General features: G+C 53.2%; 6 protein-coding genes across 6 annotated transcripts; 2 read left to right on the top strand and 4 right to left on the bottom strand.

Annotated features, from left to right (window-relative positions):
* Nucleotides 1-1,271: 1,271 nt before the first annotated feature.
* On the bottom strand, nt 1,272-2,740 carry J4E93_005824 (uncharacterized protein; the record flags this gene model as incomplete). The annotated part of the gene is made up of 3 exons (XM_049343743.1): nt 1,272-2,005; nt 2,070-2,496; nt 2,555-2,740. 3 exons carry the CDS (start codon nt 2,738-2,740, stop codon nt 1,272-1,274), a joined length of 1,347 nt encoding a protein of 448 aa, XP_049198976.1.
* Nucleotides 2,741-8,394: 5,654 nt separating this feature from the next.
* J4E93_005823 (uncharacterized protein) lies at nt 8,395-9,603 on the bottom strand (the record flags this gene model as incomplete). Its single annotated transcript, XM_049343742.1, has 4 exons — nt 8,395-8,814; nt 8,863-8,911; nt 8,961-9,202; nt 9,259-9,603. The coding sequence occupies 4 exons, from the start codon at nt 9,601-9,603 to the stop codon at nt 8,395-8,397; spliced, it is 1,056 nt and encodes a 351-aa protein (XP_049198975.1).
* A 2,142-nt stretch (nt 9,604-11,745) lies between these two features.
* Nucleotides 11,746-12,345, top strand: J4E93_005822 (uncharacterized protein; the record flags this gene model as incomplete). The annotated part of the gene is made up of 1 exon (XM_049343741.1): nt 11,746-12,345. The coding sequence occupies one exon, from the start codon at nt 11,746-11,748 to the stop codon at nt 12,343-12,345; it is 600 nt and encodes a 199-aa protein (XP_049198974.1).
* Nucleotides 12,346-12,446: 101 nt separating this feature from the next.
* J4E93_005821 (uncharacterized protein) lies at nt 12,447-14,095 on the bottom strand (the record flags this gene model as incomplete). Its single annotated transcript, XM_049343740.1, has 3 exons — nt 12,447-13,031; nt 13,082-13,821; nt 13,879-14,095. 3 exons carry the CDS (start codon nt 14,093-14,095, stop codon nt 12,447-12,449), a joined length of 1,542 nt encoding a protein of 513 aa, XP_049198973.1.
* An 813-nt stretch (nt 14,096-14,908) lies between these two features.
* On the top strand, nt 14,909-15,805 carry J4E93_005820 (uncharacterized protein; the record flags this gene model as incomplete). The annotated part of the gene is made up of 3 exons (XM_049343739.1): nt 14,909-15,088; nt 15,189-15,601; nt 15,718-15,805. The coding sequence occupies 3 exons, from the start codon at nt 14,909-14,911 to the stop codon at nt 15,803-15,805; spliced, it is 681 nt and encodes a 226-aa protein (XP_049198972.1).
* Nucleotides 15,806-16,746: 941 nt separating this feature from the next.
* Nucleotides 16,747-17,844, bottom strand: J4E93_005819 (uncharacterized protein; the record flags this gene model as incomplete). The annotated part of the gene is made up of 2 exons (XM_049343738.1): nt 16,747-17,641; nt 17,693-17,844. The coding sequence occupies 2 exons, from the start codon at nt 17,842-17,844 to the stop codon at nt 16,747-16,749; spliced, it is 1,047 nt and encodes a 348-aa protein (XP_049198971.1).
* Nucleotides 17,845-21,429: the final 3,585 nt, after the last annotated feature.

The raw sequence follows: 21,429 nt of genomic DNA, 5'->3' as shown, positions 1-21,429 counted from the left end.
AAGAACTTTAGTCGTTGCCCAGGTGTAATCAAGCCAGGCGCGTGATGCACGTAGCTGCAGGCAGAAAGTGGCTGTGCAAGGCGTTCCCGGAAGCCGCCGAAGACGGAGCACTGAACCACCGATGTATACACAGTCGAAGGGGAGACTCGGAACCTTGCAATCCTACAATGCCAAAAGACACTGCTACCTCTGTTAAATCCGATGGACTCCACCGATTCTGCCTGCATTGGTTCGCATCAGTGTCGTAAGCCCGATAGCTCCATCCTGACACGTTGGGCCAGCGGCATCGATACGCCCCGTCCTACCTAGATATGGTATGCTGTAGGAGTTAATTTGTATATAAGCTGTAGAAGGGCGGTAAGACTGCATACGACCCAAATACCAGGAGAAGCAACAGCAGTCAACCAACACAACTCATTGACTTTATCCCAAACATGTCCGCCCCCACTCCCACCGCCAACCTCCCCAACCTCACAACCCACCAATCCATAACCGACACCCTCCACCGCCTGACCCTCGGCCTAGACAGCAACGACCGCTCCCTCGTGGAATCCGCCTGTCACAAAACACCCCAAATGACATTCACCTACGGGCCGCTGGGCGCCCAACAAACCGTCACGGGCTTCGACGCCATCAATCCCTTGTTCGATCGCGTCTTCAGCCTCGTCACCACACATACCGTGAGCAATGTGAGAATAGAAGTGGATAGCGAGGAGTCGACCTTCGCGCGCATGACGGCGCATGTCATTTCGTACCATGTGAGAGAGGAAGAGGCGTTTGTCGCGGCTGATACGAGTTATACGGCGAGTTCGCTGTACGACATGCAGCTGCTTAAAGACGAAGCCGACGGAGGATTGTGGAAGATTTCGATATGGAATGCACGCATGTTGTGGACAACGGGAGATATCAAGGTGTTGCATCCGTGAAGACATGATCTGCATATATCGACTATATAGAAGGAAACTTTTCTTTCATCCTGTTCTTCCAGTTATCGTCTTCTTTCCGTTAAAAGTTTATATCGTAAGGAAACATCTTTTACATAGTAGATCATATCGCTAATGCAGACGCCGGCGTCGAACCAACATGTCCCATTAATCGCTAGTTTCGCACAGACGGACCAAAATGTCGGGCGCACTTGTGTGTCGTAAACACATGTACATGGGTATCAGAAGCAGCTTGCATAGAGCCAAAGGGGGAATTGAGAAGAAATCGCTCGGATGTGAATTCGGGTTAAGAAGATGAGGGTGTGGCTGGATGGTTCGCCGCCGCACTTAGAAGTAGTTGCCCTTGGGGATGGCGCAGAAGATACCGACGGCTACGGCAGAGATGAGAAGAGCGCCGAGGATGGCTTGGATAAAGATGGTATCCTGGATCTGGCGGAGAGCGGGCTCTTGGATCCAGACTTCACGGTCAAACACCTTCCTCACGACATTGCGCTTCTCATAGCGGGCGACCCATGGCTCGTCTTCCCAAGAGTTGCTCGACGCGTGCGAGTCAACACTCTGGAAGGAGTCGGACTTGAAGTCGTAGCTTTGCGGCTCGTCATCCGAAGCGAAGAGCTCCCATGGTCGCAGATGACGGTGGTGCATACCGTGGAGTACGACACACATGCCCTTCCAGGCTGCGATCAACGTCGAGATACCGATGAAGAAACCGATGAGGGAGATGACGCGCCACGCACGACCGGCGCTGCTGAGGGTGAGGATGATCGCGACGATCAAACCAGCAACTATGCCGAAGATACCGAGACCGCGGGCGAAGATCACACGCGGACGGTTGCCATTGCATATGGTCCACCGAACAAAGTTGGGGTGCGCTTGGCAACGGAGCGACCACTCAACAGTCGTGATGATGTCGGTAAATGCCGATGGGTGGGTCGTGTTTTGTAGAGCATGCAGCAGTGCTGTGCGCTCTTTCGACGAAAGGTTCAGCTGTCGTGAACCATTGTCGGCAATGTAGATGGAGATGATGCGGTTGATCTCTTCCCGGTAAGGCTGGACGGATACTGTGGTGGATGAGCGATTGGATCCTAAAGGCGAAGAAAGAAAATTAGCAAAGGTAATACTCACGTGGTTTCCACTTTAGTCCTGCGTTATCAAACGCACCAGCAGCACGTTGAGTGTGGTCAACTTTGCCGGCAGTCATGCTGTCATCGTACGAGTCGAGAGAGTACTCGCGTCTGGGTTCGACGCTGGTTGGCGTGCGAGGAGGCGTGAAGAAGGGGTTGTTGCTACCCTTCTCCGAATCAGCGGCCTTGCCCTCGTGGGCGAAGTCGGTGCCCTTGAGCATGGCTGCAGCGTCGGCATTGTAGCTGACGGTGCCGGGCCTGGCTTCGGGGTTCTTTTCGCCAGTCCACTCGGGAGACAGAACCCTCTCACTTTCCGGCAGCGCATTGAAGCGCTTGACGTAGTCGCGGTACCAGAGGAAGAATTGCAAGTTCTCGGCCGACAGTTCGATGTACTTGAGGAAGTTCATGAAGTCGCGCACAGTGCAGGGCTGGGAAGTGTTAGTGAAGGTACCTTGAAAGGTGATGCTCATAACAGTGGCAACGTACAGGGCAAGCGCCTCCAGCGATGATGGTGTCAAAAGACAGTGCCTCGGGAATACCGTGGGACATGCCGCTGCTGCCGGACTTGATGGAGGCATTGATCGACTTCCGCTTCTCCTCGGTGTTGGTGGAAGAGGGAGTGCTGGGACGAGGAGCTCGCTCTGGGCGGCGATAAGATAGTGAGTAGACCATATTGGGCAGGTTCTGGGGTCGGATATGATCGCGGAAGGAACGTGGTGTTGCGGGGTGACAACAGCACGTGGTCGTTTGGTGAAGATGGCAGGAGCAACCGTTTACACGCACCGTGCCGCGCGTGGAGATGGAATGCTATATACCTACTCGGCCGATGGGGCGAGTGGAGTAGTGAGACTAAGCTAGCAGAAGATCTGGAAGAGAGCTACTTGCGTAGTCGTCCAGTAGTCGAGCGCTGAGACCGATTGCCGCAGGGCAGGGTGGTAGCGTGGATCTGACTAGTGAGGGCGAGCAGGGCTTGGGATGGAGGTAGAGGAAGTTTGCGCGTGGCCTCTGGCGAGGTAAAGTAAAGAAAGTAAAGTCACGGTCGAGCAGCGGTGTTTATACCCGCCTGCTCGGCATGGCCGTATTCCCACCAAGTCTTCACAGAAAGCGGTCCCTATTCGTGGCAGGCACATGGCTCTCCACCTTCACAGCTTCCTGCCGCCTGCGGGCATTTTCCCAAATGAGCCAGCTGTAGCGTGGGGACGTCAACGCCTGGTCGCACATGGGATCCTCGAGGTCGCCGACAAGTAGGTGCGCCCCACCGCGGCCGTACAGTAGACGGCATCGCGACGGACGGTAGACGCTAGCATGCCGGGACATCAAGATGTGCACTAGGCCCACGCGCTATGAGGAGTCGGCAATCTGGGCAGAACCCGTGTCGATCGTCTGGACCCGGCTAAGCTCCCTTCACAATTGCAAATCTCTGCCCTGTTTGCCTGCCTTTTGGCTTTCCACGAGACACCGTGGCGCCGACGGTCAAATGTCACATTGCGGTGCAGCCGTTGGGAAATGAGGACTCGACACGCCTGCGTTGTCAGATTGCCTTGGTGTTTCAGCGATGCGAGGCATCTCAAGCTTAACGCTCGCAAGTGCGGGCGGAGAACCGAAGCGAGCGACGGTCAAGAAGCTGCTTCGAGAAGCTGCAAGAGCGAGTGACGTCCTCTCAGACAGCCACAATGTTGTTTTAGAAAGCCACAAATTTCATAATTGTACGCGATCGACGCTGCATGCATAATGCCAGCGAGCAGATGAACGCCAATAGTCCAATCAGCGGCCGTCAGCGTCCTGATGGGCGGTCAGGATGCGCGCGCCCGGCCTCCGTCGTCACCATGCGTACCAAACTTTGCAACCATCGCTTAAGCCTGGACCTTCTCAAACATGTCCTCCCCAAAAGCTTTGCTCCACGCCCTCACCACTGGGAGTAGTCTTGTGGCTTGCGAGTCAGTGTGATAACGTCGAACTGGTGGGTAAGGCAAAAGAAGAGCTGATGGCGCCCAGGCTACGGCCAATCTAGTATGCAGCAACGGCAAAAGCAAATATGCCGCCTACGACATCTTCGAGTGCGAGCCAAGATGGGGAAAGCGCCACCATCGCCAGGTCCCTGGAATTTGGAAGTCCGGACTCATCGGACTCATTCCGTGTCAGCCAGCCTGATAACGACGAATGGCTATTACTCGGCCGAATAGGTCGTGTGCAGGATCTTCACAGTTGAACTCAACCCCTATGTATAGACTGCGGAGTTTCCGCGGATGAAGAAAATAGGAAGGGCCTATTCCGACGACATCCGTCAAGGCCAAAGATGAGTCGAGGACACGACATGCTGCGTGAGTGCTGCTTACACGGTGTACTTGCCATATCAACACCAGATTCTCAGCACGACCGAAAGTCAAATCTTGTCCCCGCCGATGGATGATCGATCATGTGCCTACCAGCAAGCGTGCAAACACCGAAACCTTCTGCAGAGTACCTCGCTCTTGGGACGAATGTGCGCTGGAGCTGGGATGCTAGCTCAAACGCTTCATACGCGCCGTATAACGGTACAGATGTTGCGCTAGAAGCTAGAGTCGCCGAAACTTTGGTAGTCGACAAAGCTGACAAGTCTGAGGCTGACTGACCGAGTCGCAACCTGGCATTGCCAAAAGCGGGTTCGCGCACTCTTATGTTTCCCCAACGGGCGTTGTGAGACGTGATCGCTCATCACGTTTCTGTGCACAGCATACGATAGTTGCCACCGCAAACTTTCGCAGTGCGCGATCAAATCTTATGGCAATGCGCGTAACATCCTCTGCGTTGGGCCAGCGCATGTTACCAAGCCGCCCAGCCTAGCAGCTCCCCGATCAGTGGGACTTTGATGCTAACATCGAGACTTCTTCTAGTGGCATGCGCTTTGGCCCCACCGATTGGACTCAACCCTCAGACTGGGAAATTGGCGTCATTGGGGATGCCTGTGGCGTCCGTCTCGTCGCATTGGACCCTGCGCAGTCGATTTGCAAACGGGATGTGTTGCTGGAAGTTCTTCTTTTCTTCTTCCCGTGTAACGTTGCTGCCATTGCTTCCGAAGCCCTGGATCTGGAGTGCGCCTGGTCGTACCGATAAGATGCATTCAAGCCACGATTGTGTGTACCTGAACTACTCGATTCTTCGCCAGGAAGCACCACGTGCGACTGTCCATCTCCCGCTCTCCGGTTTCCCTTAGACGTCACCCAACAGCATCTTCCTGGAAGGGTGTTCCGCTTCGCAGGACCGAGCGTTTCAGGTCACCAACAACCGAAAAGGGTGGGCATGTGGACGCGACGACAGCGGGAGGCTCAGGGGAAAACTCGCATGCTCGCGTGGCCTGGGATGTAGCGCGACGCCTTCAAATCACCAGTCTGGGTGACCTCATTGGTGCGCAGCGCGGCCCATGGGAAATGCGTACATCACTCTCCCGTCTTTGCAAAAATACCATGCCCTCATTTCCGTCCCGTGCGCAATCGTGATCCTCGACTTTCTTTCGACCACAGCCGAGTTTCTATGCAACCTGAAGGGTTGGTCGCTGCGTGGCCGGTGCTGCAGAGCCTGCTGTGAATGTGGGTTGAGCAAGGCGACTCATGTGCTGTAGAGCTGACCAACATGTGTGGGATGTCATCCGTCTGCCCAGGTGGCGTTGCCAATGGGCGGGAGCAATACATTGGATACGTGGGTAGCCTGATCGCGTCTGCTTGGTAGTGACATAATTATCGGCTGCGATTTGACTTTGTACGTCGTGCTGTCAAAGTGAATACTCCCTCCCTTGGCTTGACGCAAGTGGTTTTGGTGTGGTGAGTGCTCGAGGAAGTTGCGAAGAGCGTCCCAGTCAGCTTATGTGTTAGACGAGTTGGTGACACCTGCCACATTGCGCCGTCGTACGTATACGGCAACACCTAACATGGCTTCACCTCATCTTCATACTGATGGACATATCGTCTTCGGGCAGAGACTGTTGAGTACTCATCTCACTTCCACTTCTCTCATTTTTTCTCCTTCACCGCTGTATTCGATCTTTCCATGTCCTTGCACGCTGTTCCGCTGTATCCACATCCTGTCGTGGTCGTGACTCCCGGTTGTTTGAGCAACCGCGAGTACACGGTGACTGCGACTTCCAGAGTCATCCGGTCTTTCCATGATGTTTGGCGCAAGATCTTCCAGAACAATCAGGGCAGCATGTCGACACCCAACACTTCACTTGTATCTCAGTCTTTCCGCACATATCCATCCCGCCAGTTCTCGGTGCAAGCTTCAGCATTACTTCCTCACACAGATCGCTGCGATGGGACCCGACGATGGCCATCTATTCCGGCAAGATCCCAAATTGGGCTTTGTAGTCGTTCGTTTCAATCGGAGCTCTATTACTCCCGTCACTCGCAATACTCCCGCTAGCGTACATCACATCGGCACTTATTATACCTTCGCCAGCGCTCAGGCCACGGCCCTCAGACTTTTCCAGCTCGCACTGAACGACTTCTATCGCAGAGGACAACGCGGTCGATACTTCAACCAGATCGACCTCGAGCGGTCGGGAGCGATTATGATGTATCAACAGCGTCCGGGTGATGGATACATGACCACTCGCGAACTAGTAGTCAGCGAGTTTCGTGTGGTGCTAGTGAACATGTCGGACAACTTCTGGGAGGTAGAAGCACGTCTTATAGGAGAGAAATTTACGTTGGTAAACCCGCGCGGTGGCTTCATGGACAATACGCCAGTACCTGAATCAAAGATACCCACTGTGAGGCTTCCACGCAAGCCGGATCAGCGCGACAACCCAGTAACTCCAAGTCACGATACCATGCAAGGAGAGCATGTTACCGTGCCTGAGCTCGCTCAACCGTCTTCGCAATTTCCTCCGCTAGGTCCACAGTACGATCAAGAAACTCAGCCAGACTGGACGCGGACTCGTACACCGTTGTTCGACCGTCGAGCCGACGCACCTTTCCGCGGGCCCGGCGACAGACCATACGCTCAAATCATGATCTTCAATCCGCCCCCACCCACTTTACCCGGTCTGTTTTGTCCACAAGACTCCGGAGCTATCTGGTCGAAGAAAGCGGTATCTGTTGTCTAGAGGGGACAGTGAAACAAGAATGGATTAGAGGCACAGAGAAACACACGTTGACGCAGAATTTCCCCGCAATGCAGCAAGAGAAGGATTTTCTGAATTATTACGCGTGTGCCGAAAGCTTGAAGCAGAGGGCTCAATGACTAAGAAGAGCTATGATGGTTGGAATTAGATTCATTTGGTATACGACCTTGGTACAAGGGGTTTACATACCTGTCATTCCAGAAGTTGATCTCTAAAACTACAGTCGATGCAAGGCTGGCATCTTTCAGTTCTCTATGTTGCGAATAAATGCTTCAATGAACCTTTCATTGGTTTGTCCAGGCGATGGGGATCATACTGTGAGCTCAACGTAGTGCATGCATCATCTTTCTGACCCATCCTCCTGCAAGCCTTCCCTTCTTCCATCCTCTTGCGCTACGACGCACTGGCACATAAAAAAAAAGGCCAAGCAGTGACCATATCTACCTTCGCCCTCTCTACTCACCATACTAGCCGTACCGCAGCCCATAAATTGTTCAAGCAAATCCTTATACTTGTCGCCGTCTTCTTCAGTGACACCGCCGTGGCTAATGACCCTGACACCTGGCGCTGGGAAAGAGGCACATGCTTTCCGAACATTGTGACTGGCTTATCTTACCCGGACAATTGCTTGAAGACAGTGTATATGTATGGCAAGCCATGATGTGGTAGTGTGGTGGCTGACTGTGAAGTAGCAAGTTTCAAGACGTTAATCTAGTGGGGAAGAACTACGATATGCTGCTTTTAATGGATATCAAGAACTTGAATTGGAGGGGCGATCTAGCGGCTAAAGTAGCACGTCAAGGTAATGAACTGCACCATGGCTTCTTTCCGTACTCGTAACTCCTGAAAATCTTGCAAGCGTCTACATGGCAATCACAAAAACGTGATGTGATCTACTAGATCAGATAAATTGATCGGTAGACATCAGTGACTACTGCACGTTAGACGATGTGTGTGTGGGGTCTCACCGATCAAAGCAGGTGTGAGTGGGGCTCTGCGGGAGAGGCGCATCAGGTACGAACACGCGAAGAAAAGTAACGGGGATGCAGAAAGCGGTAAGCTACCCCGTACATCAGATCTACAGGATCTACGAGGCCGAAACAACAAGGCTACCAAAAAGTAAGGATACTGACGCGTGATCATGTGAGCAAGCGTCAAAGCTCCCAGCCAACCTGCCTCCTCTGCGCTGTCGACAAAAGCAGAACAATGGCAAAGAGAAATATGCGATCTACGCACGGAACGCTTTACCCGTGGAAGTAACCGTCCACGTAGCGTTCGAATGCCCCGGAAGCGCGGGGATCCAGCTTTGATCACCGATGTCCTCGATGACCTTGCGCGGCACGCTACAACTGTTCATCATCTCCATGCTTTGTGTTTTCATCGTTGAGCAGCCGACATAGCATTCCTCGTCCATGATCTTCTGCAGCGAGTCGTCTTTCCAGCCGAAGATGTAGTCGCCGTGGTTACCGTACCCGGTGTGGTCGTCGAATGAGTAGACGAAGGGCTGGCTACCTTCTGTTGGCCAGAGAGAAGGGTCGTTGAAGGGTGCGGTTTCGTAGATGACTTCGTACATGAGTTGCGGCATGCGCACAGGATGGGAGTCTGGGCAGGGGCCTTGGCTCTCGAAGGTGCCCGATACGGGGTAGGCCTACGATGCGTTAGGGGATATGGTGTCCGAGGAGCGTAGGGATCATACCATATGAGCCATGTGATCTGGCGAGTCTAGGTCTTTACCATTCCAACACCTGCTTCAGTCAGCATTCTTCCCTTTGTGAAATCCGTGTCACTACTCACGTCGGGAACCTCAAGTTGACCATGATGCCTGCTGGGCAAGGTTTGGTAGGGAACGCTTTGGTCTCTGGAAAGCGTGTGCTCGGGTCTTGCAGACAAGTATATGTAAGTTGAGGATACCTATCCGCTTCTGCTCTCGTAGACGCGGTTGGTGAGCCGATGAGCATACGAAAGCCCGGCTGGAATGCCTTGACCTTTGCCTTCTGCTGGTAGTCGGCAAGCTGGTTCTGCATGTAGTAAACAGTCTTCAGAGGTGGATAGTCAGTGCATTTCTCTAGGCAATTTGTCCTTGACTACTCACCATACCGCCGTTTTGACCTTCGAATCCCGCATTGCCTTTCTGGCTGACGCGCTTATAGGTACCGTTCGTTGCGCGAAAGTAAAGAGAAGCCGTCCAGTAGTTGGAGAAGTCATCTGCAGGCTGACAGGTTGTGCATGTAGACATCGCAGGTGGGTCGTGAACATCCGGGCTCATATCAGGGACGAACGAATTCCCTCCGATAATCTGGTGGAGATGCGACGATGGAGCATTGCCTGGTTCGACTAAGGGATCAAGGCGATCCACGACGAGCTGCGAGCATCCAAATCGAATGAGAGCTTTGGTTGGGGCGATCAGCACCAGGCCGGCGAGGAAGTTCCAGAGCATCTTGAGCTATCTTTGTCTGAATACAGCGTTAGGATGGAACGATAGGTGTGTTCTAGATCAGAGTGCTCCGACTTTTATATCAACGGGAGAAACTATTCGAGGCACAAGTGCATGTGCCGAACGACGCAGCTCACGGCCCGCATCGCAACTCATCGCTGCAATCGCAGTAGCTGCCCGATCGATAAGGGATGGAAGCTGTCAGTGTCTGTTCCAGAAAGGATATTACCCCACATAAGCTATGTCAATGACTGTTGAACGTGTCTTATGAGAAGAGCAAGTGCCGGCCTGGGTGGGCCATCGTTCATATGGGCTTTGTGGCACACATTGCAGTCAATCTCCAGACCTCTTCTATTGGACGTCGATCAAGAGACGCAAAGTTCACTGATTGCTCAGGTCCTTGCTATTCGACGGTTGATAGTATGAACGTATTCGGGGACGATGTATACGTGATAAAGTCCGCTCACTTTGACATACCGAGCTACGTACCAAGCGACGAGGTGCGCAGAACGACTTCGGTTTCGCGGGGCAGGTAACAATCCATTGTGGTAGAATGAGACCCCTCACTGTCTTGCATATCGTCCAACGGTCGCTTGATGGACGCCCGGGGGTGCCAATCCTTGTGTTGCAGTATTTTATCGCGCCCGGGAAGGAAACCCAGGCCCGCTGAGACTGGAAGAAGACAAGGCACGGTAAGGGCGATACATAAGCCGGAAAACTTTCTCACGTCATACTTCGAAAGAATTCAAAGGTGTTGTATGTAGCCGTCTGTAACTTGGGATGGAAGCAAGCTCCGCCATGGTTGTCCGCATAACCGGATTGACCCCACAGGCCGTGCCATCAGGTATATTGGTATGCGGGGCATCACCCATAACGACCGTGTAGTGTGTAGCTCTTCTTTTCTCCGATCGAGGCTGCTGCTCTTGAGCCGGAAACCCACAAGGTATGCGCGTTGGGCAGCTGAGAGAATGGCTATCGGGGACTGGCGCGAGGTGCTGGTACTCGATCGGCGCGTGAAGCGTCCGTGGGCGTAGCGCAGAGGGCGTGTCGCGCATTACGCGGAAGGTATACGGCCGCGGATACCCCCACAGACAGCGTGGGTGACATGTACAGCGACGACGCCCCTGAACCAAGTTTGTTGCGCGATGGTAGGTGACAGGTGCGCGATAGCAAGCCTCGCGCCACAATGCCTGTCGCGCGCGTCCCAAAGCGGCATGGTCACTTCGCAGACACGTGTCAGCTCAACCATCAGACACACCGCTTGAGCCTCATTTCCCATCACGATCGTTCGCTTGACGTGCAAACCCGCAGTAACGGAGATCTGAATGCAGGACCGCACCAATCACTGTTCTGCAAAGTCCAAGGCGCTGCACGTAGGATGCAAACGCTTATGTCTCACATTGGGTCTGCAGCTGGAGCTCCACGCGCAGAGCTGGTTCCATGGAATGACTCTTATCATGCGTGCGCGATCGTTGAGGCTGTTGACAAGGCTAGACTTGGATGTAATTCCCTTTGCTAGACCGCTTGGTGTTGTCTACCCCATAGCGGTGTGCTGTCTGGAGTGGAGCGTGAACCCGGAGCCGCGTCCTCGTACCATATAGTCCGTAGTTCCCTCTTTGAGAGTGCCGTATACCATTACTTTCCCTCGCCGTATACATTCCGTTTATCCATCTATTGAACACAGCACCAAATGCCTATCATGTCGCCTCACGTCATCACTGCTTTTCAGCAGTATCTCAGATGGGATAACGATATCAAAAGACATATCGATGCGAAGACTCGGGCACGAACATCTTCCATCACGCGAAGCGGTCACAGTGCCTCTACAGAATGGCAAGAGCAAATCATGTGGCGACCAGGCCATGTCAGGAGGAACTCTGCAGGCAGTGAGCGTTCAATGTAAGGCTTCAAGGATGGGTCTATGTTGATAGGTATGTCTTTCACCTTCACTTCACGAAATCGAAGACACAAGCAGCATGCTTCACCTATCACCATCACCACTCATCGAGTCTGTAGCCTTGAGAAAACTTTTCGCATGGGAAGTTTCTCTTGCTCGACCTCATCCTCACACACAATCTCTACGGATATTGTACAGCACACTCTACTAACAACTACATCTAGGAATTGCTCGAGAATTCCTTCAACATGACCAACCAGGGCAAATACAAGCGCCCAGCCAATGACAAGATCAACTACCATCCCACCCCCGGGGAGGTCGTCACCAAGTTCACGGCGTACGCCGGCTATGTCAAAAAGCCAATTGCCGACTACGAAACCTTCGAGATCTGTCCTTCGGCCCAGGATGACACCTTCCTGGAGCCTACGGAGGGCGATCCCTACCACGTTCCCGCCTACTTCAACCTGAGCGAGGCGCCTACATCTACACCTGAAGAGGTCAAACTCGAGTTCAATCCTCCGCTTGTACACTACGCGGAGCTCAGGGGTGGCCTCCCAATCGGCTATGTCTGGATCCCACCGAGTTCACCAGAGCCGATGCCGCGCCCAGTGACTCCTCAGCAAGACATCGCTTTCACCACTCCGTTGCGGCCGGCGAGGAGCATGGGTACCAGCCAAAAGCGCAAGAAGACTGTCACTTTTGACCTCAGTCCCCAGAAGAAGCGCAAGCGAGATACTACCGCTGAGTACCAGGCTCGCTTCACCAGCCCGCTATCGGAGGATCTGTCAGATGCGCCTGATGGTCTGCTGACGCCTGAGCCGAGGAAGCTTGTATTACGCCGTCGCTAGTGGGTGGGTTGAGAGAGTTGAGCGGACAACGATAGATGAGGTCGGGTGGTAGACCGAGAAGAGGAGAGATTACTACGTTTGGGGTTTGGTTGGTACCAGGGCTATAGCTGCTTCTTCCCATTTGCCTTCAATGCCATACCCTTTTGTCTCTTCACCCCTGCGAATCCTTCCAATATGCTGACCCACATCTGCACCAACATGATGACTATCCTCACAACCTGATCTTTCCACTCCAGGACTGGTTTCCTTCCCCTCATGAACTTGGCATCTATTACTTCCCAGCCGGCGTCGCCTCCTAAAGCCTCTCCAACCTGCAATCCACTCCGGCACCCGTCTTCATGAAAACCATATCCTGTCCATGCGCCAGCGTACCAGATACCTTGCTTTCCTTGGATTTCGTGGAGACGGTCTTGTGCAAATACCATGCGCGAATTGTAAAGCGGATGTCGGTATTGGTATGTTGCCTGGGTGAGGGCAGGAGAGGGAGGATGTGGTGGGTTGAGAGTGACGAGCACGTTCTTGTAGACGTCACGCGGGATGTGCTGCAAAGTGTTCATGTCGTAGGTTAGGCAAACGGTCTGTAGGGCACCGGAAGAAGTAATCAGGTTTGCGGATGATGGTGTTTTCTGCTTGGAGGTGGTGAGGTAGTTCCAGGCGGACCATGCTGTGCGTCGTTGAGGCATGAGCTGGGTGCTGTTAGCAATAGCTGAGTAGTTCTAAAGTATCTAAGACTCACTGAAAGATCCGAGTGCAGGTATGCTGTGTTTGGTGTAGTTTCGAATGCATCCAGGATGTCCTTCTCCGTTGCTGTCGCCTCGTCACCCAGCATCCACCTCGCCTGATCTCCATGACAAGCAAGCACTACTTCGTCAAAAGCCTCCGTCTGGCCCTCTCCTCTTCCGCCCAGCCTCAATTCGACTTTCCCGCCTTTCCTTGTCGCCGCCAGAACAGGCGTTCCAAGATGGCCCTCGCAATTGCCAGCCAGATCCAGGACCGCATCTATGTACTTGCTAGATCCTCCTTCAACAGTCAACCAAGGCGGTCTCTCTGCTATGGTACTAAGCAGGTGGTGGTTCCACATGAACCGTACCAACGTCAATGCTGGAAACTCCAAAGCGCATTTATCCGCGCCCGTACTCCATACACACGCCGTCATTGGAATGAGGTAGTCATCTCTGAACGCATCTGAGTACCCTTCTCTTTCAAGATACTCACCAATGCTCATTTCTGTAGCGGCGACAGCGGCAGGCGAGCCTGGTGGGATGGCTAGAAGATCTAAGGCAAACTGATTGAACCGGATAATGTCGAATATCATGCGCCAGAAGGAGAGCTTGAGCGCATTAGAGGGCTGCGCGAAGAGCGAGCTACCCGACGTGCCAGACCATTCAAAAGCACCAGCATCGCGAGATATGCCAAAGGTCATCTCTGACGCGACGGTCTTGACACGCAATGCTGAGAGGAATTTGATGAAGTTTGCTGGACATTTGTTAGATTTGAATCTATGTAGACATGTGATTTCGATAGGAGACGAACGGTATGTAGCGGTGTTGAGGACGATGAAGCCCGTATCCACCGGCGTGCTCTTGCCATTGTGTGTCCACGGCACGGTGTTTGTATGACCGCCAAGACGTTCCTCTTTCTCGAAAAGATGCACTTCATGCTGGGTATTGCGAAGTGCGTAGAGGGCGCTCAGGCCAGATATGCCACTGCCGACGATAGCTATGCGCTTCTTGTCCATCTTTCCGGACATGATCAACTAGCGCGTGATTATGGCGAGGATACTAACAGCCAGGTACACGGTTGGAGTTGACGCACCAGAGTGACGAAAGAAATTGAGCAAAGGAAAGCTGCTGCTGCAAAGATGCGAGTCATGATGTCATCGATTTGAAGCGAATGCCGTTTCAGTCGGCGCATGACTAGTGTCGAGGGAAGGTACGTACGCTCGAAATGTAGGCATTGCAAGTATCGTGAACTCTCAACTGCGTGTTCTGAACGCAGGAAGAGGTCCGCGGCATTATACAGTCACTTGGCCCTGCGTTCCAGACCCGCTCTCTTGTGGACACCGCAAACCGGGACCCATGGTATTATCAGCATTATTGTGGAGTCGACTCTGCATCTTTGCATTGCTTCCATGTGGAATACATGAGACAGTCAGGAACTATACGACGCGGCTGATATGCAGGTGGCTGTCGAGGGGCCAGAGCTACACATTGCGTAATTCCGAATTCGGCATCAACGACGCTCGCGTTGAATGATGCGTTGTGCTGGCAAGCTGCAACAGGAGAGTCTTCGTCGTATCAAGCAGGAGTAACGACGTGAAAGCTGTAAAGGACGATAGGTGGCCCCGCCGCTTGAGGTTCCCCAGATCCAGAAGGGGAGTGGCACACGTGACACGGCAGGGATGACCTTGGCAAGTGCGTAATGCGCCTCATGAGCTCCGGACTCCAGGCTCGACGCTGCATTCACGACCACATCCAGCCCAGGCCGCCATTCACACCCCAAGGACATTAGCCCTTCACAATCACCGAATCCTATACTGCGCAATCCAGACTTCACCGCCGCCATGTCCAACCTTATCGACGCCGATGCAGGCACCGAGCGCTTTAGCGGCTACGAAGCCGAGTTGAAGCTGGTGCAGGCCGACCTCAGCCAGCAAATAGAGCAGATCAAAGAGACCAGCGGAGAGCCCCGAAAAGCCGCTATCAGCAGGGCAGAGCGCGCGCTGGAAGAAGCCGAAGAGCTGGTGAGTCGCCGCCTGAACACACCTGTTGCGCATGCGACAGGCACCACCACAACACCAACACCATGTACAAGACCACGCTGCTAACCCACACGCCCACCAGATCGGCCAAATGCGCCTCGAAAAGTCCAACATCCCCGCCAACCTCAAGTCGAAATACAACGCGCGCTTCCGCAACTTCGAACACGACCTCGACACGCACAAGCGCAAGCTAGAAACCTACACGACAGACAAGGCCAAGCTCTTCGGCGACCGCTACACCGACAACCCCGAAGGCGGCGATGCGCAGCTCGAGCAGCGCCAGCAACTCCTCTCCGGAACCGATCGCCTGAACAGGTCGAGTGGCCGGCTGAGGGAGAGCCAGCGCATCGCGCTCGAGACGGAGCAGATTGGCGCGGGCACACTGAGCGATCTTCATAGGCAGAGGGAGCAGATTACGAATACAAGGGAGAGGCTGCTGGAAAGTGAGAGTTATACCGATCGGAGTATTAAGACGTTGAGGGGTATGGCGAGACGGTATGTTTTCCCGCTTCTTCTTCTTCTGTGTATCACCCAAACTCCGGTTGATATGGAGTCTAGATGGATGCCCTTTTGATCTTCGAGAGAGGGAGTGCTAACGAGGTTTTGCGCAGGATGGCTACGAACCGCATCATCACGATTGCTATCATTACCGTGTTGGTGCTGCTTATTATTGCTGTCATTTACAGCAAGTTCAGATGATTGCTCCACGTGCGAGACGTGTTCCTGTTTGGCGTTCTGGAGCATACTATATTGTACAGATGGGTATTATTGGGTTGATGTTTAGATATCGAATGGCATCCGCAACTGTCGTTTCAGGGAGCAGTATTCTGCTACATCCACAAGCCGCACATTCTGATTGTTGAAGCCTGTGCATTCAATGTCTTTGTGTATTGATGAATATAACAATCCATATAATTCCTGCTACCTGGGTATTACATTATCATCTAATCTTCTTTGCTTCCATGCTCCTCCTTCCATAATCGCGGCTGTACGCAAAGTAGAATGTAGTTAAGAAGATTATGCGATGAGTACAGACACCAGTGATTAGATATTACATATTCTGAGCGTAAAAGAGAGGAAGTATGACAGAAATAGCTCTAGAGAAGGAACGACTGATGTAAAAATGCAAGACAACAAGTCTAAAGCGAGCTTGAAGTAAAAGACGTGATGCGTACAATGTACGCGCGGAAAGTAGACAAACGTGTCGTTTCGAGGTTTCGTCTAGCGTGGTGTGGCAATGGTATATTAAGTAAGGGGCCGGGATCCTTTGTGGGCGCGGTATTGACGAGACCATTACCCGCGCCCGAGGCGGCCTTTGTGTCTCTCCAATGATCTGGTCTCAGCACGTGTGCGGCCATCGTGGTCATCATCGGTGATGTGGTGGTATAACGAGTGTGGCGGTGACATGTCGTCGTAGTCGAGAGCGACTTTGATACAACCGGCGTTGGAGCCGTTGCATTTGTTGGACTGGAGTAAGTCTGCTCCGGGTCATGAGAACGGCATGAGTCGTATCTTCATCGTAGCATTAGCTAATGGAAGGGACATGTCCTGTGGCTTTGTGTTTGGGTAACGAGTGTGTTGTTTAGGTGTGATGAATCGTAGGTTGTTCTGGAAGGCGCAAAGTTCATCTAAAGTCCCGTTCAGTCTGCGGATCCAACGGGAAAAGGCGTAAGAGGGAGCTGTTTATCTTGTCCCGGCACAGGCGTCCGTGGTGGCAGTGGTGATGGCGTCCGCTGACTGCTTGATTGCCGAGCATTGGGACCCAGTGCCAACGGTGAAACGGTTCGTAGAGGGGCGGGGAAGGGTGGGCTGAAGGGTGTGACAGGCGACATGCGGAGAGGATCAATGCTTCCTTGGAAACGGGTAGCAGACCGTCCTCGTGGTGTGCTCTGTGTGCTTCGTCCAGAACTAGTGCTTGCGTTGCGGGAGTGGTTGTTGTAGCTATGCATGCGGATTGTCGTTGGGCGGCTGTTCGTGATGGAGAAGCGGCCGCTTGCGGTCCGGGCCAGCGTCGCTGGAAGTGGCTGAAGGGGCACTATATCGCTTTGGACCGAATCTGCCCGCGGCGGAGTGTATGTCTCGAGCTTCATGGCTTGCGAGGTGCTTGGCCGCGACGATGACCGTGTGCTGGGTCTCGTCAATGTGGTAGCAGTGTTGGGTCGAATGATAGTATTCCTAGCCGTGTTGGGTGTTCTTGTAGTGGCGGTTGGAGGACGAGTCATGGTCGTTCGTGCCGTGTTGGGTCTGGTCCTCGCAGCCGCGGTACCAGGCCGGACGCTCGCTCGTGGGCCAGCTCCAGGCTTTTGGCGCTCGATATCGAAGCCTCTCTGGTCGGTGTATTGTGTCGCCGTCGAGAAGTAATGCGGTGCTATCAGAGCGTAGAGCGGTCGCATAGCTGGTAGACAAGCACAAATGATTCCTACATTCACCTCGACCGCAGATAGTGTCGCGTGATCTTTGTTGTCGAACGAAACATCGGTCGAGTTGGCGATGTCATCCAAGGTATACAGTCGGATGATGGAGACCATGGTGCCGCTGTTGGTCCGTTAGCATTGATGATACCCGGAAGTGCCTGAATTGCCTTACCTAGCGCCCAGCACGAACATGCCCACTAAGCCTTCCTTCTGTGATTTGGGTATTTGAAGGGCCCGAACGATGGACAATGGCATGAGGAAGATGACTACGTCTTGCGCAATGTTGACACCAGCATTCGTGACCCATATGACGAGCTGGTTCATGCAGCGTCCGTTCCCGATGGACTTGTCCCATGCAAAGGCGACGGGACTGCAGATGAACACACTCGAGAAGGTCGCCCAGCCTCCGTAGGCTATGACAACACCCAAGACAGCGAAGCATGCGATTCGGAAGTTTCGTACGGGAAAGATGCGGAGATACTGTACAAGAATGGATATCTTTGTCACAGTGAGTGTGAGGTTGTAGACCCAGACACTCGCCCAGAATGACTGCGTGATTGTTAGTCGCAATACAGATAAGTGATGAAAGGTAGAAGCTCCTCGGTACATATAGGTGACGCATCTGCATCACTCCATGTCTTGACGACCGTAAAATGTGCTCTGGTCAGGCACCTCGTAACACATGAGCCGGGATATCCAAGTATACCGCTGGAGAACAATAGCTTTTCTGGACTTACAATCTGCAATCTATCTAGCTTGTCGTCTTCAATTCGCACACCGTGCTCTCCAAGGCCATTCATTACTTGCTCTGCCGTCAGCACAGCAAGTGCGATGGCAAGAACCTGTTGGTTGTCAGCAAAAGATGTACGCTGTGCAATCGGGTTCGCTTACCATAGCAAATACGATGCATGCATCTTCAGGCCCAGCTCCCTTGGATATTACCAGTCGTGTAAAAAGTCGTAGAAACACCACCAAGCCAGAAACAAGTGTGAAAGCAAGTACAATGATATTAACCCGGGTACCAGCGGGCGTAATGCTACTCGAATTCATATTGACCGTACTACTAGAAAGAAGAGTGCGTAGAACTGTAAATATAAGGGAGTCGGAGTGGTAGACCTGCGAAGATGCGCATGGTTCAAGCACCCATAATGGCTGATCCGGAGAAGGTGGTAATTGTGATGTTCAAAAGCTGATCGGGATAGGAGATGCGGTGCGAGGTCGGTACCGCAGTACAAAGTTGAACAACAGCCAGTGGTAGAAAGATGGCTCGGTATATTTCAAGAAGAAAAAGCGCTCATTGGTAAGGAAAGTCGGACGACAATGGCCCCCGGGGACTTGAGTGAGACGCAGGTTCCCGACGTTCATGCTGCATTTGGAAGCGCGAAGGGGACCAATATCGACAAGACTCTCCACACCATGGGCACGTTCCTGCAAAAACGACCGTCTCATACGTACGATAGTCGCGGTGCGCAGATCGCATGGCGCATTGACCTAATGCTGCCTTGTGGCGACTGGCGAGGCTCCAGGTTTGGTAGCAGAAAGGCAGAAATAGTCGAGGAAGGGGGTATAATGTCGCAACTATACCCTTAGGGCCAACTCGTGGCAGCCACGGTTAGCAAGTCACCGGGTTAGGTTAGCTTAAATGTTGCATGGCTGAGGCCAGGGCGCAGCGGAACTGTTGATGTCGCATGTCAATAACTAGATGCCGCTTTTGACAGTTTTGTTTGGAAGCAGGAGGGCCGTCTGCACGACGTCGAACACTGCGAAGATGTCATGTGGCGTGTGGTGGAGGAGTCTGTCGCGCGCGAACATTGTGTGAGGGGCTGTGGTTGGCCCATCAAGCCCGCGTACCTGCATGTTGCGTGCTCGAAGTGTAGCAGCTCGGACGGTATGGCGCAAGACTAATGACCTTGCTGCAGATCTAGCCGAACGCAGACCGTGCACCGAAACCTTGGGGACTATCTTACGGGTCTGAAACGGACCTAAGACCATCGGCGCGCTCTCCACCATATAACGTTTTCTCCAGGCATTTCGTGGCTTTCTCACACAATCTTGGTAGATTTGATGAGAATAGAGTTGATTGATAGGAGACTAACCTTGTTGTGGCACACCGATAAGGCCCGTACCATGCCGCTAACGGCGGAATTCGAGATCTCGTCCTGCTTTTCGACTAGGGGCGACCGCGGCTGATCCCCGGCTGCTCGATTTCACGTCCGAGTCACACGTGGTGGTGTAGGGTTCGGTACATGCCGGCCTCAGACGCAGGTTGGGTCGGATTGCGCACTCTGTCTGTTTACAACCTTCTCTGCATCTTCTGACAATAGCGTGTCGGTTCTGACGCTTATGACTCAGAATGCGTTGAGCGAGAGGAATGCCAATATCGATGTGACCAGACTTGTAAGCGAATGCAGAGCCAAATCTCCTTGTGGTGAAGCAACTTTACGAAGCTCCAGCCTCGTCTATAGTCATGGTCGGCCTTAAAGTTTGTGTACTGTCTCTCTCTAGGCGGCGGGACGCCTGGGATGTGCCAATGAAGTTTCCCTAGGACAGAATTGCCGAGGGTTTAGACCAGTCATGCAATTACTGACAGTTGCTGTATTGAACAGTGACGATGGTCTTGTTGTTTCGAGGATGACCGTTATTGGTTTGATCTACCGGAGTGGCCCTCTTCCCTTGGTCCTGTCAAACGCGGTCTTTGGAATCAGCGACAAATCCATCCATGTCGAGATTGACTGCATAGATCTCATGCGTAGCGGAAAGGGAGCTGTCGCAGGAGCCAAGAAGCGTTCCTGCCTGAGAACGAAAGCAACGTTGACGCGCCTCATGCGACCTGCTAGAAAGCATGGTGTCTTGAATGGGGACAATGTTGTCGGCGATCCAACGCGCACGGCATGGATCTACCACGTAGATCCAAGGGGAGCTCGGTGCTTTACGCGGGGTCCAGGGGATATAGTGGAGAGCCGTCTGGGAGATCATCATGTGGTAGCATCGGTCGATGCGACGCGTAATTTATACTTTTCGGCACCAAGCGCGAAGCGAAAGCAAAGCCGGTCACATACCGACAGTAGGCACCCGTGGACTGCATCGTCCTAGACAACGCTGATCTACGCTCTTCATCGCCTTCATCGTGTAGACCGTATGAGTGCAAATAAGCACCGTGTGAGGTGTGAAGCGTGTCGCACAGCCGTGATGACATGCAACAGGAAACTCGTGAACGAGAAGCGGCCAACCTCTTCGAAGGCGACGAGCGGCGAGCGCTTGCGACGTACGGAAAGCGGAGAGATGTGGCGGGGAGTAAACAGCGTTGGAGTTGATCACTTGTGGTGTTTAAGATGGCGCAGTATTTGCGATGGGTAAGAGTGCGCTCCTGGCGAGGTCACAGAGGGCGCGTGAGTCGGTGGTAATTCTAGCAGTGAGGTGACGGCGAGATGCGGTGTTAGTGCAGGCAGTCCACGCAGTCAGACATAGGGGGCAGGACGTTGCAGGAGTCATGGTGGAGGCGCTGACAAACTCTTCTTCGATTGAGCGGCAAGCCGCAAAGATCAACGAAAAGCAGCGCAAAGCTAGCAATGGGTGTCAAAAATTCCCAGCCGATCCGAAGACCAACTGGAGCGGTCATAGTTGTAGTTTTCAACTAGCAAAAACGCTACCTCGGACGAATCCTCACTGGTAAGCGTAAAGCCCGAGCACTTGGATGCAGAAGAGAAAGGAGGACGAGGGGCCGGTAGATTATATACTGGCGAGGGCCGCGCTAGAATCTTGGCGCGCTAGAGTCATGTGACCGCGCACGTCCGCTCAGCAGCGGGCGAACTCCGGCAAAGGGTCCCTCACCCAATGGTACGAGCAGGCAGAACTAGGCAGCAGGTCACGATTTCACCCAGCGCAATGTCTGCCTCGTGGTCCTTTGGA

Source organism: Alternaria ventricosa (assembly GCF_023758065.1).
Source record: "Alternaria ventricosa strain BMP 2768 chromosome Unknown scaffold_9, whole genome shotgun sequence".
Classification (NCBI taxonomy): Eukaryota; Fungi; Ascomycota; class Dothideomycetes; order Pleosporales; family Pleosporaceae; genus Alternaria; species Alternaria ventricosa.
This window is presented reverse-complemented; position numbering and strand designations above follow the sequence as displayed.